Here is a 14,692-nt window from a genome sequence, read left to right on the forward strand (position 1 = left end):
CTCATTGAAAATAATTAAAATTAATTAAGACATTCTCCTCGGGCATGCATGCATTGCCTAACCGTATCTATAAATTTAAATCGTCGCTAATTGAGCGACTTTCGGGTGACGTCTCGGACTTTGGCTCGATACTATATATGTATGTGCATTTATTCCCTGGCATTTATTTACCCCGAGATGTGGCAATAACTAAGCCAAACCCAAGACCAAGTGACTGATTTGTCCGAAAATTCTCGTCAGCGGCAATATCAAAAAATATGAAACACGTGCATTGATTGATTGCCAGTTTATTGTCTCGACTCATGGCCGGGGGATTAGGTCCCGAAACTGAAAAGACGGTTTTTATGGGGAGGGGGGTTAGGCATTGTGTTTCGCAGAAATGGCGATGGCGATGGCCACGTGAGGTGGTCGCGTGTGCCCCGGAAAAGCGTGAAATCCCATTGGAAACGTTTGTGCGGAATACATAAGCTCAAGCATCATTATAAGTTATTCATTTCTGGTTAGTCAATTTTGATAAATCGTGTGTTGCAAATGGCATTAAGGCATTATTAATTCAATTAGAGGATGTAATCAGCAAAATGAAAGGAAATTTTGGACTACTTTTGATAATATTTATTAAGGTTTATCGCATAAAAAGTAAGGAATAAGAAACAATTTCGATAATATTTATTAATCTTATCGTATTGAATAGCTCTTAAATTATCAAATGTTTTTTAAAAAACAAAAATGTTTAACCTTATCTTATAAAATATCGCATATTTTCTGATATTATCTCTCATTACATCATTAAAAATAAGTGTTTTTATAATTTATTTAATTAATTATATAGTTTAAACAAAAATTCAATAAAATATTTTAATATTTTTTCCCAAAAAGGGGTAACTCACGCTGTCATCTTTGGCTCAGCAAGGATGTGTCGATAGATGAAATAAAAAGCCTGAGGCCTAAGTCGGCATCCACATAAGCATAACATAAGGTGACTCAACCTGAACCGGCTGTGGCTGTCGCCTGGTTTGACTGAATGACTGAATGACTGACTGACTGAGGAAGTGCTGTATTGACTGACTGATGGACAGATGAACAGATGGACAAGCATTGTTTGCGACAGGCACTTTTCTTACACTTGCATTAATTTTCCGCTGTGAAAACTATGGAAAACTAAATGAGTGATGGAACGAATTTGCATTCGACATTTGAGGCGTTCACAATCGGCGATGGAAACAAAAACCCTAGCCTTAATATCAATATGGAAAATTCCTTAGCCATTAGCATAAACATTTCGATCGAAAGCCTTTCAGCAATTGGCTTTTTAAGGCAATCGCCATGGCTGTCCTCCGATTCCAAGTGTCGATAAGTGTACTAATTGTTTATTTCCATCCGATGCTTTTTAAATATTTATAAGCATAGAACCAATAAATAAGACAACTTATATTCAACGGCATATATGTATGATTCAATAAGGGCGAGCAGGCAACCTTTCAATTTGAATCCCAAATCGACATTTTTATGGCACTTGGAAATTAAGTAGTCAACCGCAGATACAGATGCAGACACACTCACATGGAATCAGATCAAATCCCATTCCAGATGGTGAAAATGAGCCGTAGAAGAAGTTGCCAGCCTCCCACATCCCCCAACTCACAGATACTCATGTGTGTGCTTTTGTGAGCATTAAAAATAAATTCAAATAATTGCCAATTCAATAGACAGCCAATAAAAAGGGGGATGGCAGCTGACAAAGCTCCAAATGTGGCCGAATGGTATTTTCGATTAACTGAATTTTACCAAACGTTGCCGAACCAAAGAAATATATTAAGGGTTTCTTATCTCATATCAACATATAAGGATTTTTATCATTCTTTTTGAATATAATCATCTTAAAAAATACCATCATTTGTATTTTTTTTACTCATACACAACCCTTGCTATGAATGTTAATTTAATGATTAATTTTAGTATCCTATAAAGCATTTCCTAAAGTAATTTTCTTATTTCAGTGAGCATTGCCAGCTGTAAGTTCTATATATTTCATACACAGAGCATCCTGTGAAAAAGTCCGATATTTGGAATCGAATTAATGAGCGGTTTTTCCGCGGCAACATGGTCCAAATGGGTAGCCAAGTAATTTTCAATTCGTATTGCTCATTACAGCCACTTTTTGGCCAATTATGATTATGCCATATAAAATAGCGTATTCCACGATTATCGGCCACGAGTCTTGAGCATGTGTTCGTAAGAGTGGCAATTAATAAAACAAATGTGGTCGTTTTCGTTTCATCTCTCCTCCTGCCGCTCAAACATTTTGAGTTTTGAGTGGAAACATATCGTGCACATTCTCGCCCGACTTTTCAATGGAAAACCAAAGCAAATGCGGCGGGGAAAAGTTGCAAGAGGCGCACGCCCTGAATGGAAAAGCGGAAAATGAGGGGTGGTGGGCCCATATACGCTATATAGGAATATGATTTGTGTAAAAGTTTCGGCTGTGATTAAGCACTCGAAAGTGTAATTGCAGTCGTGTGTATGCGTGCACTTAAAAATAGCAGCCCCCAACTAAGACCATAACTAAAGCCCATATGGATCTGAACGATCTGTACGATCTGAACGATCTGGCGACGGCAGCTGGTGGAAAAGTCGGGGAGCGAAGCACTACGACGACGACGAATGCTTAAAGTCAATTTTTGAATAATTATGAATCGTTTTTCGCTTTCGTTGTTCTCTAATTATAACAACATCATAATCATAATCGTGATCATAATTTCATATTTGGCTGACTCTTCGCATTTTGCGGCGTTCTTAATGTGCCAAAAGTTTATTTGTATCCCGCCAACATCCACACACAGATACAGATACAAATGTATCTCACATATGGCGCAGCATTTTCAATAATTCTCAAACACACCACAATTTTTCTTCTTCATTTTTCTTCATATTTTGCACTTATTACGATTAATTTGAAAATCAGATACATAACCATTTGATTGCGAAAAATGTTTGACAATTGAGGAGAACTCTTGCAAGCGCATTCTTTTGGATTAACCCATGGTGATATAAGAATTCTTGACATATTTTATCATCTCTTTTTTTAAACTTCCTCCTTCTCTTAACATCACTTAGTCATGCTTCAAACTCCGGGATTTTAAGAAAATATTAAGCTGTAGATAGCTGTTTTCCGAGCGACTAATCTAGTACAGTATATCAGCATTGTTGGTACACCATTAGGGGTCCATCCGGATTTAGTATTTATCAATTGAGCATTTAAGAGCATTTTTGAAAAACGCTTAGGAAAACCCAAGGGATAACGGTTGGAATTTCTGGCATACATATATTCGCTTGTCGATTGCTTGGAAACTGGGGATCCTCCACTAGTGTGATTATATTAGAATGGTTTTAAAAATTCAGCAGAATTATATTAGTTTGGAAACGGAAGTGTTACGTCAATAGCTTATTGCTTTATGGCTCCCAGAGCAAATAAATCGCGAAACACAAATCAGAGTCGCCTTTTATGGGTGCAGTCCGCTTAAGTTAAGCGAATCAGCAGCGCCGGAAATTATAGAAATTACCGATGCCAATAATATTGAGCAGAAATTAATATGCAAGCAAAGAGATTAAGCTAAATTTGTATGTACGTCGCAGCGTCGAGTGCGTGCCAAATAAAAAGTATTCGCCAATTCTAAATCGGAATATCTCCATCGGTATCTCATTTATTTGACTTTATAATATGCAATCTAACCCACACAAATGGCAGGTAAAGATACCAAGACATTTGTGAGTTGGCTAATGACTAAGACTAAGGAGTGTCAGTCAAGTCACACAAACTTGGCTAATAAAATAGAAATTAGCCAGTGCGCGCTGATTCATGGGGCGTATGAAAATATAACACTAGAACGTTTATATTAGGCAATAATCATTTTAGAGATTTTTTAGCGTTATCGGTTTTGTATCTTGTACGTAGTATTTCATAGAGTTCCCTGAATAAATACATTGTTTAATTTAAAATATCAAAACTATTCAGTGACTTGTTTAGATCGTGAAAATTATAAACATTTGTGAATTAAATATTTTTTTATATTTCGGCAAAATGATCTTTAACTTAATTTTAAGGATTTACAAAAAATAATACTATCGAATTGTAGAATCCATGATATCTTCTTTGTTATTTCCATATGAATTTAAGCATCAACTTTTGAAATATTGTATCTTTAAGATACTTTCTACAATATTTAAACCCTTTTCCAGACTGTCAATCACCGCTTTAGATCTATATAAAATACTTTGGTTTTCTTATTCCAGCTTAATATTTACCATTTTGATTGTCTGTTTGTGTGCGTTTGTTATCCTTCTCACAAATCCTGCGAAAAGTTTTCTCTTCTGTTTGTTGATAATCCCAAAAGCAGGAGTTTAAAAGTTTTCTTATTTGTTTTGGTTTGGTTTTTTGTAGTTTCTGCAAGCTAATTGCACATGTTCACACTGGTAAATTGGTTTCTGGGTTGTGTAAGCACTCGAGAACCGATATATGAAAATTGTATTTAGTCGGGTGTTTTAGTGGCGGGGTTTTCTTTGGGCGGATTGATTAGGGAAAGAACGCCGGATGAAAAAAGCCAAGAGTTTCTGCCGCTTCGCGCGTTCGCACTGCAGCACGTTTAGTTACTGACTAAAGGGCCGACAATTCAAAAATTTTTTAAAATCATTCTGCTCTGCCGACGCCGCCGTCGACGTCGACTGCGCTGGGGGCGGCAGCGGCAAACACACAACAACAACAATAACGAAAAACTAATAAAATCAATTTACAAACGCACACAGATACAAAGAGAGCCGAAGCGCGTTCGTGTGCCACTTCGGGAAATAAACGAAACATGCTGAGGAGAGTGCGGCTCTCTCATTCGTTTCTTGGTGTGCGTTATTATTTGGCTTTGAATGTGGGTTAAAAGTAATGGACAATAGCGGGAATTGTACTTTAACTTGGCTGATTGCTCTTGCTCTCTCTACTCTCCCATTCTCCCACTCTCTTCGTATCTTTCGCTCTCTCTCGAGAAGTGTGGGAGTACCAAACGGACTAAGCAAAACAAAAACCAAAAATGCGGCTACAACAACAGCAACAGTGGGCTCTCCCCCAAAAAAAAACAACAAATATTAAAACTGAATTATTTGCGGAGACAGCAAAAATATATTTCTTTATTCCCAAAAAAAAAGAAAAGATTCGAAGGATGTTGCAGCTGCATAGCACAATTTTGGGAGTTCTCAGGGACCCTCCCCCTTTTATTTATTTTTTTACTATTCCTTACATAATCACCTCGCTTATTGCTCGAATTTCACAGCGAACGATTCGAAAGGAACCCTCATGTCAACGACCGTTATAACAGTAACCAACCCGTCCGTAATTACACACAAAAGTTCCATATCGCATATACATAAATCGCAATTAATCAAGTGCAAGCCAATGCCGCTAACACTCCCCAGCCCAGCCAGGCAATAGAATAGCAACCCTCCCAGAACCCGAACCCGAGCCCGAAATAGTAAACCCTAACCCAAACCTAAACCCAATTTCAATCCAAATCCCAACAAGTTCAAAAACTCCGACGTTTTGCGAACAATAATTACTCTCGCTCGCACTCGCAGGACTTTCAATTACTGCCATCCTGCTCGCACCACTCTCTCACAAGCGGCTTCTACTAAAAATTTAATCATTATGCTTTATCGTGATAATCAGCAAAGGCAGCAGTCGCACTGGAAATCGCAGTTAGGAGAAAAGTTTTATACCCGTTATGAATAGGGTGTCAAAGGGTATGTCTGGTATTCCGGAGTTCCATCGAGTTGAGTGACAGGAGGTAACGGATTATGCGGGGTTACGTTAGGGATACGGCATACCATAGTCAAGGTGGGAACATTTCCAAAGAACTTAACCTATCAGAGTATTATAGATATCATTACGTACTTGATTTAAGAACTGTAGGTAAAGGTGTTACAGAATTGGGTGGTTCGTTTCATATAATAAGAAAAATTTTTCAACCGATTTGTGTTACTGATGTATTACAAGCTTTAAAACGCCGAATTTAATGTAATACTAACTATCTTCATAAACTGGAATGATTTTGATGTAAATATTTGAAGAAATTTGAGTTTTTCAAAAACGCGTATAAGGGTAGTAGTAAAATGCGGGTCGCTCACCCATCAGAACCAATATAAAATTGTAAGAAATAAAGCTTATAAGTACTGTACTAAAAAAGCCCCTTTAAAACAGGGCAATAACCCAACAGCAGCTGCTGACACATCCCTTGGCCTAAATAGGGTTTGAATGAACCCCTGACTAATTGATGGGTATCAAAGTGCCTGCTTCGCTTACTCGCCAGGACGCAATCAAAGCTAGTATATAACAAAGGGAAAACCCTAGCACAAATATACATTCGAACTAGCCAGTAGAGGGAGAGAGGGATATCGTAGGAGTGAGCGAGAGGGAGCAGCTAGCACATCCAACTGGCAAACAAACAAACTAAATTACAACAATTCCAAAAATTTATAATTGTGCTCAGGCGAACGCACACACACACACATACACACAAGTCAAGTTAGAAGTTGAGGAACCACCACCCAAGTCACCACCCCTTGATAAAGCCCCACCCCCCAAGCCAACGGTAATAATCATCATTGGCATCGGCATCATCATTTGGGTTTTTTGCCCTTCGCCTTACAATTCGCCATGGAAAGGGAAAACGGGTAAAGGGGAGAGCAACTAACAAAAAAACGAAAACGAAAGAACAACAACAAAAAAGGCAGTTAAGTTAAAATGTACTTAGAGTTTAAGCGTAACCCCGAAATCCCAACCGAACCCGAAACGAGATTGTGTGTTTCAAGCGTTTTAGTTACCCTTACCCCACCACCAAACCCATGCCCATGCCACCCCTCTCTCTTTCACTCATTCCACCCATCCTGCTCGCTCTTTTGTTGTTCTTGCCCTGCAAAGTCAGCCATCTTGTGCGGCGTTATTAAATTTTATACAAATACTAAAAATGAAATCAAAATTTTCTTATTACAATGACTATTTCGAGACCATCCCCAGCCCACTTCCACTTCCTTCCTCATCCTTCGCCGCCTGCTGTCCTTTTCTTTTCCTTTCTTTTCTGCTCGCCTCTTTTATCCAACTTCTGCTTCTTTTCCAACAGCTGTGCCTTGAGTAGATTCGGTCTCCTTTGAAGGAGGAGTACGAAGCTTTTGACTTTACCCTAACTTTACGAATTTGTTGGGTAGAGCCCAAAGGTTTACCCATTATAAAATTATGGTTTTATGTTTTAATATGCCATCTACATTTTCTTATTTGGACCATCATACAAACCATCACTTACTTTTGACAATGGTATTCTCAAAATTTCCGTTAATATTTGGATTGTCTACCTATACTTGTATAATACCTTAATACCATATCATTCCAATTGTTAAACAACTTTATTGTTGGGCTAAATTGTAATAAAAATCGTACACGTCGTTAGGATCTTAATGAGATCTTCTTATTCCGTTTTATTTATCAAGATTTATTTATTTTAGAATTGTAGTTTCTTAGAACTAAACGGCTTCACCTTTGAGCTTACAAAAATCGGATTTTCATATATAACACGTTACTTAATATTCTTTCCACGAAGTCCAAAAAATAATAAGGAATTTTTCATCGAAGGGCACTTTATAGATCGGTGTCTGTTAAAATTAAAACCGATTCCATTGCTCAGTTCTCATTTCTGGCAATATGCGACTGTGTGTGTAGAAATGAAATCGTACTTATGCCACTACTTATCGACTGCATTCATTGTTGAGACTACGTAAAACTTTTCGGTTTTTGGCTGTTGACCCCTTGGAACCCCGCCCCATTCAAACTCCAACCGCCCACTATTCACCCCTTTCCGCCCATTTTCAATTGTGGAAACTTTCCATTAGTGGAAGTCCTGTAAATGTCTGAACAAAAATCCATAAAAATCAATTAGAAAATGTTGTAGCAGGACAGGAAAATCATAGTCAGCAAGCGCGCAAATGTTTTACGACTTCCTGTGGCAACTAAATAAATTTGAAAAATTTTTTGATTCTACCTACCAAACAGGAGATACCAAAATAAGCAGCGAGGCTACCTGAGCATACTTAAAATTTTAATTAAACACTGCCAAGGTTGTGTGCCTAAACAAATCTTGCCCGATAAGCCAGAATGCGAGGCGAAGAAACAAATGCCAAAGATAGGATATACGAACGAAGGACAAGTGATGAATAATACCAATCACGTACGAGGAGGGTAGAGGGCAGAGGAGGGGGGCCACCTTCGTGGCCTAATCAAAAGAGCATTGTAAACTAAGCCAAGACAAGATGAGAATTCCAATTCTGAAAGGATCGTCAAAGATCAGGCAGGGAACTCAGAATGCGTAATCTCACACCAAAATGCTGCAGCACACAAGAACAACAAATTAAGTGCCGTACACAGACAAATATGCACTACACACATGCACTCGCTCACCTACACCACACCTTCGCAGGCCTATCTACATAAATCTATGGAATAAAAACATTTTTCATGCGTCCAAGATAGAGAGCGATGCAGTGAGAAAAAATTAAAAGGAAAAACAGTTGCATTGCAAAAAGAAAATTTTTAAAAATACGATTGAACCCCTTTCTAAAAAAAACCTACAAAATTTTAAGTTTTGGTCTTAAAATTCCCAAATGGTTATAGCCAAATGCTCATGAATGTCATAGTTAGGACTGCACTTTTAAATATAAAAGATTGGTGCATTTGAAAACTAAGTCTAGTTTATTTCTTGAAATCCTTGTAATCATATTAAGCATCTTAGCACATTTAGAAATTTTTAATGATTTTCCTTATCTATGACCAGAGAAGTATTCTTTTAAGGCCCTATATCATACCTAATATTACTCACATTTTCCCCCTGTGTAACATCCCAGAAAGTGATCCATTGGGAGACAATTAGTCGGGCTGAGACAGGCTTCCATCTCGCATCTCCGAGTCCCTCGACTCACCCCTCACCTTCTGGAAAAAAGTTGCGTTAAAAGGTCAAGCCGACTCTTTGATATTGAAGCATTGATCTATTGTCCCTCCAGCCCAGTGTGTGTGTGCATTTTATACGCATCGTTCTTAGTGCGATATTCCTTTTATTTCGTTGTTCTTTCGGTTCGTACGTTCTTCTTTTAGTGAGTTGCTTCGTCAAAATGATTGATTTGTAGGTGATGAATTACAACAACCACTGAAAACTGAAAACTGAATACCGAAATATCTGAGGCATTCTAAGGTTGGGTTAGTTAAGAGCAAGCCGACAGATAGATGGATACACGGATAGCCGGATGGATGTGTGAGAAAGGTATGGGACATAGTGAGGATTAAATACGAAATTTTCCATTTAAAAATATCTCTCATTGTTCGCATTCGTTTTTTCATTTTTTGGTTTTGTTCTTCGGTTTTCGTTTGCTCATTTCGTTTTCTTTGGTCAGGGGGAGGCTTAAAACGTTTTCCATAGATAAATCTGATATCGGGATTTGGGAAAATTAATTATTGTTGCCATGCACATTGAACAATGACAATGTGGGAGAGTCATCTCTGAGAGACGGATGCCTGTCATTTAGTTGATGAAATTCTAGGCAGGGCCAAGGACTCCTTTCAAAGCCGGGGATCTCTGGCTAGATAAGAAAGAAATCCCATTAGGTGTGGAGAGTTTTTCTTTTAAAATATGTCTCTTCCTGTGTATTATATCATTTGAAGATAATGTAATAAAATCTTTTAAGGAACGCGAAAAAGAAAATGGTTCCCTTTGTAACTTATTATTTTGATATATTATGTAATGAAATCTTTTGAAGAACACTCCCAGGCTAGATTCAATAAAGTTCTTATTTTGATATTTGTTTCTAATTTACCATTTCCCCTCACAAATGTTGCCTTTTCTGAACTTTGCACCATTCTGAGGACCCTTCTCACGCAATCATTCCAGTTCAACAACTCAATTCACCGATCAGACTGAAAAAGCCACCTCCCCTCCACTCGACTTCAGGGTTATAACCTCCCACCCAACGATTCCCAACTGGTCACAACTAATTCGCACATCTTTCAGCAGTTTAATGCATCATTTCGGCATTTTGGCTTTTCCCCCAAACACTCGAATTCAAAATAGCTTTGGGAATATGTAGCAACCCCCTTCTGTCAAGGGTGTACTTCGCGGTTCTTGATGGAAAAAAGGGCGGGGAAATTGATGGAAAATTTGTTACCCAAAAGACAATGGCTCTGATTTCTGATTTCTATATAGCCAACAGAACGGAAGAGGGCGGTGGGTTGTGTGCAAGAGTTCCCAGAAAGTTCGTTAATAAAAATCTGAGGGCAAAATCCAAATTCAAATGGCTTCATGGTAATCAAGAATTTTTAGACCATTAATACAGTTATACAAAAACCCATAAATATACAAATATTCACATAGAACGTTGCGTAGATATAATTTGGAATACATTAGATTATTGCCTTGGTTATTCCTTCCCCCATCATCATCATCATCATCATCAGGGGCAACCCATTCTGCAGCGTATCTCGGGGTAAATATCTCCACTCGAGCTGAATCTTTGTGTTTGTATCTGTATCTATATGCCGGTTTGTTCGCTCAACCCTGCCACTAAAAAGTATCTTTGTGTTGTGTCACTTTTTTTTCCTTTCGGCTTCTTGGCTAAATATGTAAATACATTTGCCTAACTTTAGAGCCGAGCTCTGTGAAATGTGATTTGGCAATCTCTCAATCTGCCGGGCACTCCACAAAAGGGGGAAAAATTGAAATACGCTTTCAACGCCGCTGCGATTTGAATTTCAAATTGTCGAGCGGGTACAGTTTACCCGACTAGACGTCTATAGATGCAGATGCGTAGATACTTTTCATAACTTCCACGACCACCACCACCCATTTACACCGACTGGCTCAAATATTGTCATTGCCAGAGATTTGAATTTGTTTAATAATAGTTGCAGCATCCCCTGGATTTAGGACTTCAAAACTGTGCGAGGGTTGCAGCCTCGACTGGAGATTGCATTATTAGTAAAAATCAGAGGAAAGGGACACCTGTTCAAATGGTAATTCAATCTCCCTAGTCTAAAATAGAAACTGAGACACACTCCGGGACTTATGGATCGTACTCTTACGCATTTATAATCTGCAAACAAAGGACTTATGCCGAAACAGCTGCGCAGTTTTTGCAAGACGAAGGATGGCGAAAAACTAGTTCCTGAAACTACGCATATAAGGCAGATGGAATGGAACATGGGCAACAAAGACGCATTTTGGCTTTTCAGCATTTTTTCATTGATTTACGCTCTGTGTTTTAAGCCACACTGAGGAAAATAAAACCTCTCCTAATATAAATATTTATTCAGGATACACACTTTAAAGCTTTTTTTTTTAGTTCTAAATAAATTTTATATTATATTATTTTCTTTACCATTTAAAAAATAAATGTTAACGGTATAATCTACAGACTATCAGATATTTATATGTTCCTAAACTAATGAAGATACTGTGAGGTCTGCTCTACCATTAATGATAAGTTGTTATAGATTCACCGATTTTCTCTCAGTGAGCGTTTATCCTAAGACGGGGATGAGTCGCAAAATTGAGGAATGGAAATAGAGAATCCCGGCATTAGACGCTCTTATTATATTCACTTCTTCGCCCTATTCCTATTTCAACTTCTATTCCTATTCCTGTTTCTATAACCAAAACAGGGAAACCATAAACCATTAACATGAAAAAAAGGATAACGTGTTTCTTTTGTTATCTCTCCCCAGTTGCTCAGACTCAAAGTCTGTGTTTGTTTGCACAAGACGCAAAAAATTTTTACCAGGAACATGATGAACTACAACAAAAACAACAGAATGAACTACAAATAAAACAAATCCGAATGCCTCAAGGTACGAATCATATGGCTCAGGTAGTCAGCATTGAAATCGTTCTGCGTTTTAGGTTTAGGGTGTACGACTTCAATTTGGTCTCAGTTCCAGCTCAAATTTAGTTTCGGTCTCAGTTTTTGCGTGCGATTTCATACTTATGTATGGAATTATGGTACAGTCGATCTGGGATCGGAAATGCTATTTGATAGTCGGGTATAATCTGCACCCTTGGGAAGACGACTGCTGGGCGTTTATTCAGGTTTAGTGAGCTGAACATCATGAAATTGTCTTCTCCGGATCTGTTATTATAGTTTTGCGCCCTGGGATTCTGTGGGGAAGCATGTATGTATGCTGATTTGTGTTTCATTGTTCTAATACAATAATAAAAATTGTCATTTACCTGGAATATGAAAACCATATTCAAAACATAGGGTCAGTTTATGTTATCAGTGCTACTACTCCATTAAAATAATATTTACACGATTAAATTATCTATTAAAAATAATATTTATACAATTATTTTAATAATAGTTTCATTTTTAAAGGGTTATGTTGGGGTTTTTTATTTATATAGTGTTTCTAATAGAGTTTTTTTTTTTCAAAACAAAATTAGTGTAATATTATATCATTGTTTGACTTTTAACTTATGTATAATAAAAAGCTACTAGAAGTGTTTTGACTATCTTAGTTTTCAGAGATATTTCCTTTAAGTCTTAAGAGTATACTTTTTCATATCTTATATCTAAAGTAGCGGAAAACAAAACTTTCTCAGACAGGACATAATGCTAATAATTTCGTAGCTGTGCTCCCTTGGACCCCTTAAGTTATAGCTCCTTCTGTTTATGGGTTGTCCCACATTGCACATTATTGCCCCACACTTTTTGTGCTGGCATGTTTATGTACGTCCCTGGGTTCCTTCTTCATCTCGACATGTGTTCCCTGGGTCGCCAACTGTTGACATTTTACAGTTGCGGTCGCCGTTGCCTGGTCCTTTCTTATCAGCATCAGGAGGAGAAAAGGACGAAAGTAAGGAGCACGCAATATTGTGACAGGCTGCAACACCTTTGGAATGGAATGGCGAACGAAAGGACACATGCCATTCGGACCAGTTTCGTTATGCTGCATATTTAGTGGCATTTAGCTGCCAATGTCCCATATCCTTGTCCTTATCCATATCCCGGGATCCTGATCCTTAACCTGAATTCGAACCCGAGGCGGGTTTTGAACCTGACCTATGGCCACGAATGTTCATATATGCACATGTTACTCACACGCACGAGCGAAGAGCGAAAACAAAACAGAGACAAAAAGGACGAAGGCAAGGACACGCTCACCTCTTCGTGAGAGAGAGGGAGAGAGAAATGGTAGTGGAAGGAGAGAGGGTCCTGCAGACATGTGTTTAGCCTCTGTTGCTTTCCCTTTTGCACTCATGCCACTCGGATGCCTCTCCCACTCTCTTCCTCTCAACACGTGAGCAAATGTTATTGTCCTTTTTGCGTGCTTGTGTGTGTGGATGCGACGGCGCGTGTCTGTGTGAAAGTGCCGGTGTGTGCGTGTGTGTGACTTCAACAGGTGTTATTGCCATTTGTTGTGACGGCTATTGCCTTCTCCCTTTCTCCGCCAATTCACTAAAATTTGTTAATGAACGGCGAAAACTGTAAAAAGGACTCTCATTTAAAAACCCCAGTACAGAACTCAAAAAGTCTTCCAAAACAAATTGCATAATACAAATAACTGTTCATATTTGATTGATACTAAAGAGTAATTTAAAATTTTTTTTTAAAAACAACTTTTTTTGACAATCCCTGTTAAAAACACAGTTTTCTTAAGACCCTTTTCCAAGGAAATAAAACTAGTTACTAGATACTAAACTGAAAAACATTCAATCATTTTAAGAGAAAACCATTAACTCTCCCCCAAAAAATCAAAATCACTTCCACTTAACAATTCTTACCAATATTTCCCCCCAAGAAAACATCCATTCAAATTATGAATTCATTTTCATCAAAAGCCAAGTAAGTTACGAACGACAAAACCGACAACCACATCAATTTAGCTCCATAAGAACTCCCATGTCTATTTTTTAACGAAAGCCAATGAAAAAGCAACAGAAATAGAAACAGCCGCCGCAACAACAATAATAAAAAATCAAAATGGGCGCTAGAATAATGCATAAAAAAGTCTCAACAAGTCAGACAACTTTGCGCTAAGTACACAATACATCTCACACACAAAAACAAAAAACCCTCTATACGAACACATCTGTATCTATGTTTGGGTATATGTAAATAGATATGTATATACAAAAGCAAGTAACCAAATAACCAAAAGCTGAGAACTGAAGCGAAAGAGTGAAAGACAAATTGTTTTCAAACGTCGTAATCAAGAAATGATTTCTTAAAATATGCGCGTTGTCGACTTTTTGAATTCGGACCCATTACAATGGAAATGAAGGGAGGAAAGGAGGAGAGACAATGTGTGTGACCAAAGCGAAGTTTGGAATACCCTAAAAAGTTGGGCTAACAAGGGTAGCCCTTAACAAGGAAGCAGTTCTGAAGTAAAACGATTAAAGACTGTTGATTTATTGAACCATAAGTCCATCTTTTGGTTCAAAATATTACCATTTTATCTAATGTTTTTAATTTAAGGCTTCAATTTTAGTATTACCATTATCTATTATTCATAAAGAAGACTACCAAGTAAAACTCTTTGGTTGACAATAGTTTTTTTTTTAATTAAAAAAAAATTTTAGATGTTAGCAATAAGGATTCCTCTATCTTACTATCTATCTTTCTG

The 14,692-nt window shown here is 37.7% G+C and overlaps 1 protein-coding gene across 3 annotated transcripts in view; it reads right to left on the reverse strand.

The window, feature by feature from the left end:
* The window catches only part of apt (apontic), a 40,542-nt gene that overhangs the window by 15,826 nt on the left and 10,024 nt on the right, over nt 1-14,692 (reverse strand). The window contains exon 1 of one of the 3 annotated variants that reach the window (XM_017074050.4): nt 4,303-4,634. The exons of the other annotated variants lie outside the window; for them this stretch is intronic. Coding sequence (XP_016929539.2) covers nt 4,303-4,305 — 3 coding nt within the window. The 5' untranslated portion in view covers nt 4,306-4,634. Of the gene's footprint in view, nt 1-4,302; nt 4,635-14,692 lie in introns of those variants that run through there. 3 annotated transcript variants of the gene reach the window in all.

Source organism: Drosophila suzukii, chromosome 2R, assembly GCF_043229965.1.
Source record: "Drosophila suzukii chromosome 2R, CBGP_Dsuzu_IsoJpt1.0, whole genome shotgun sequence".
NCBI lineage: Eukaryota > Metazoa > Arthropoda > Insecta > Diptera > Drosophilidae > Drosophila > Drosophila suzukii.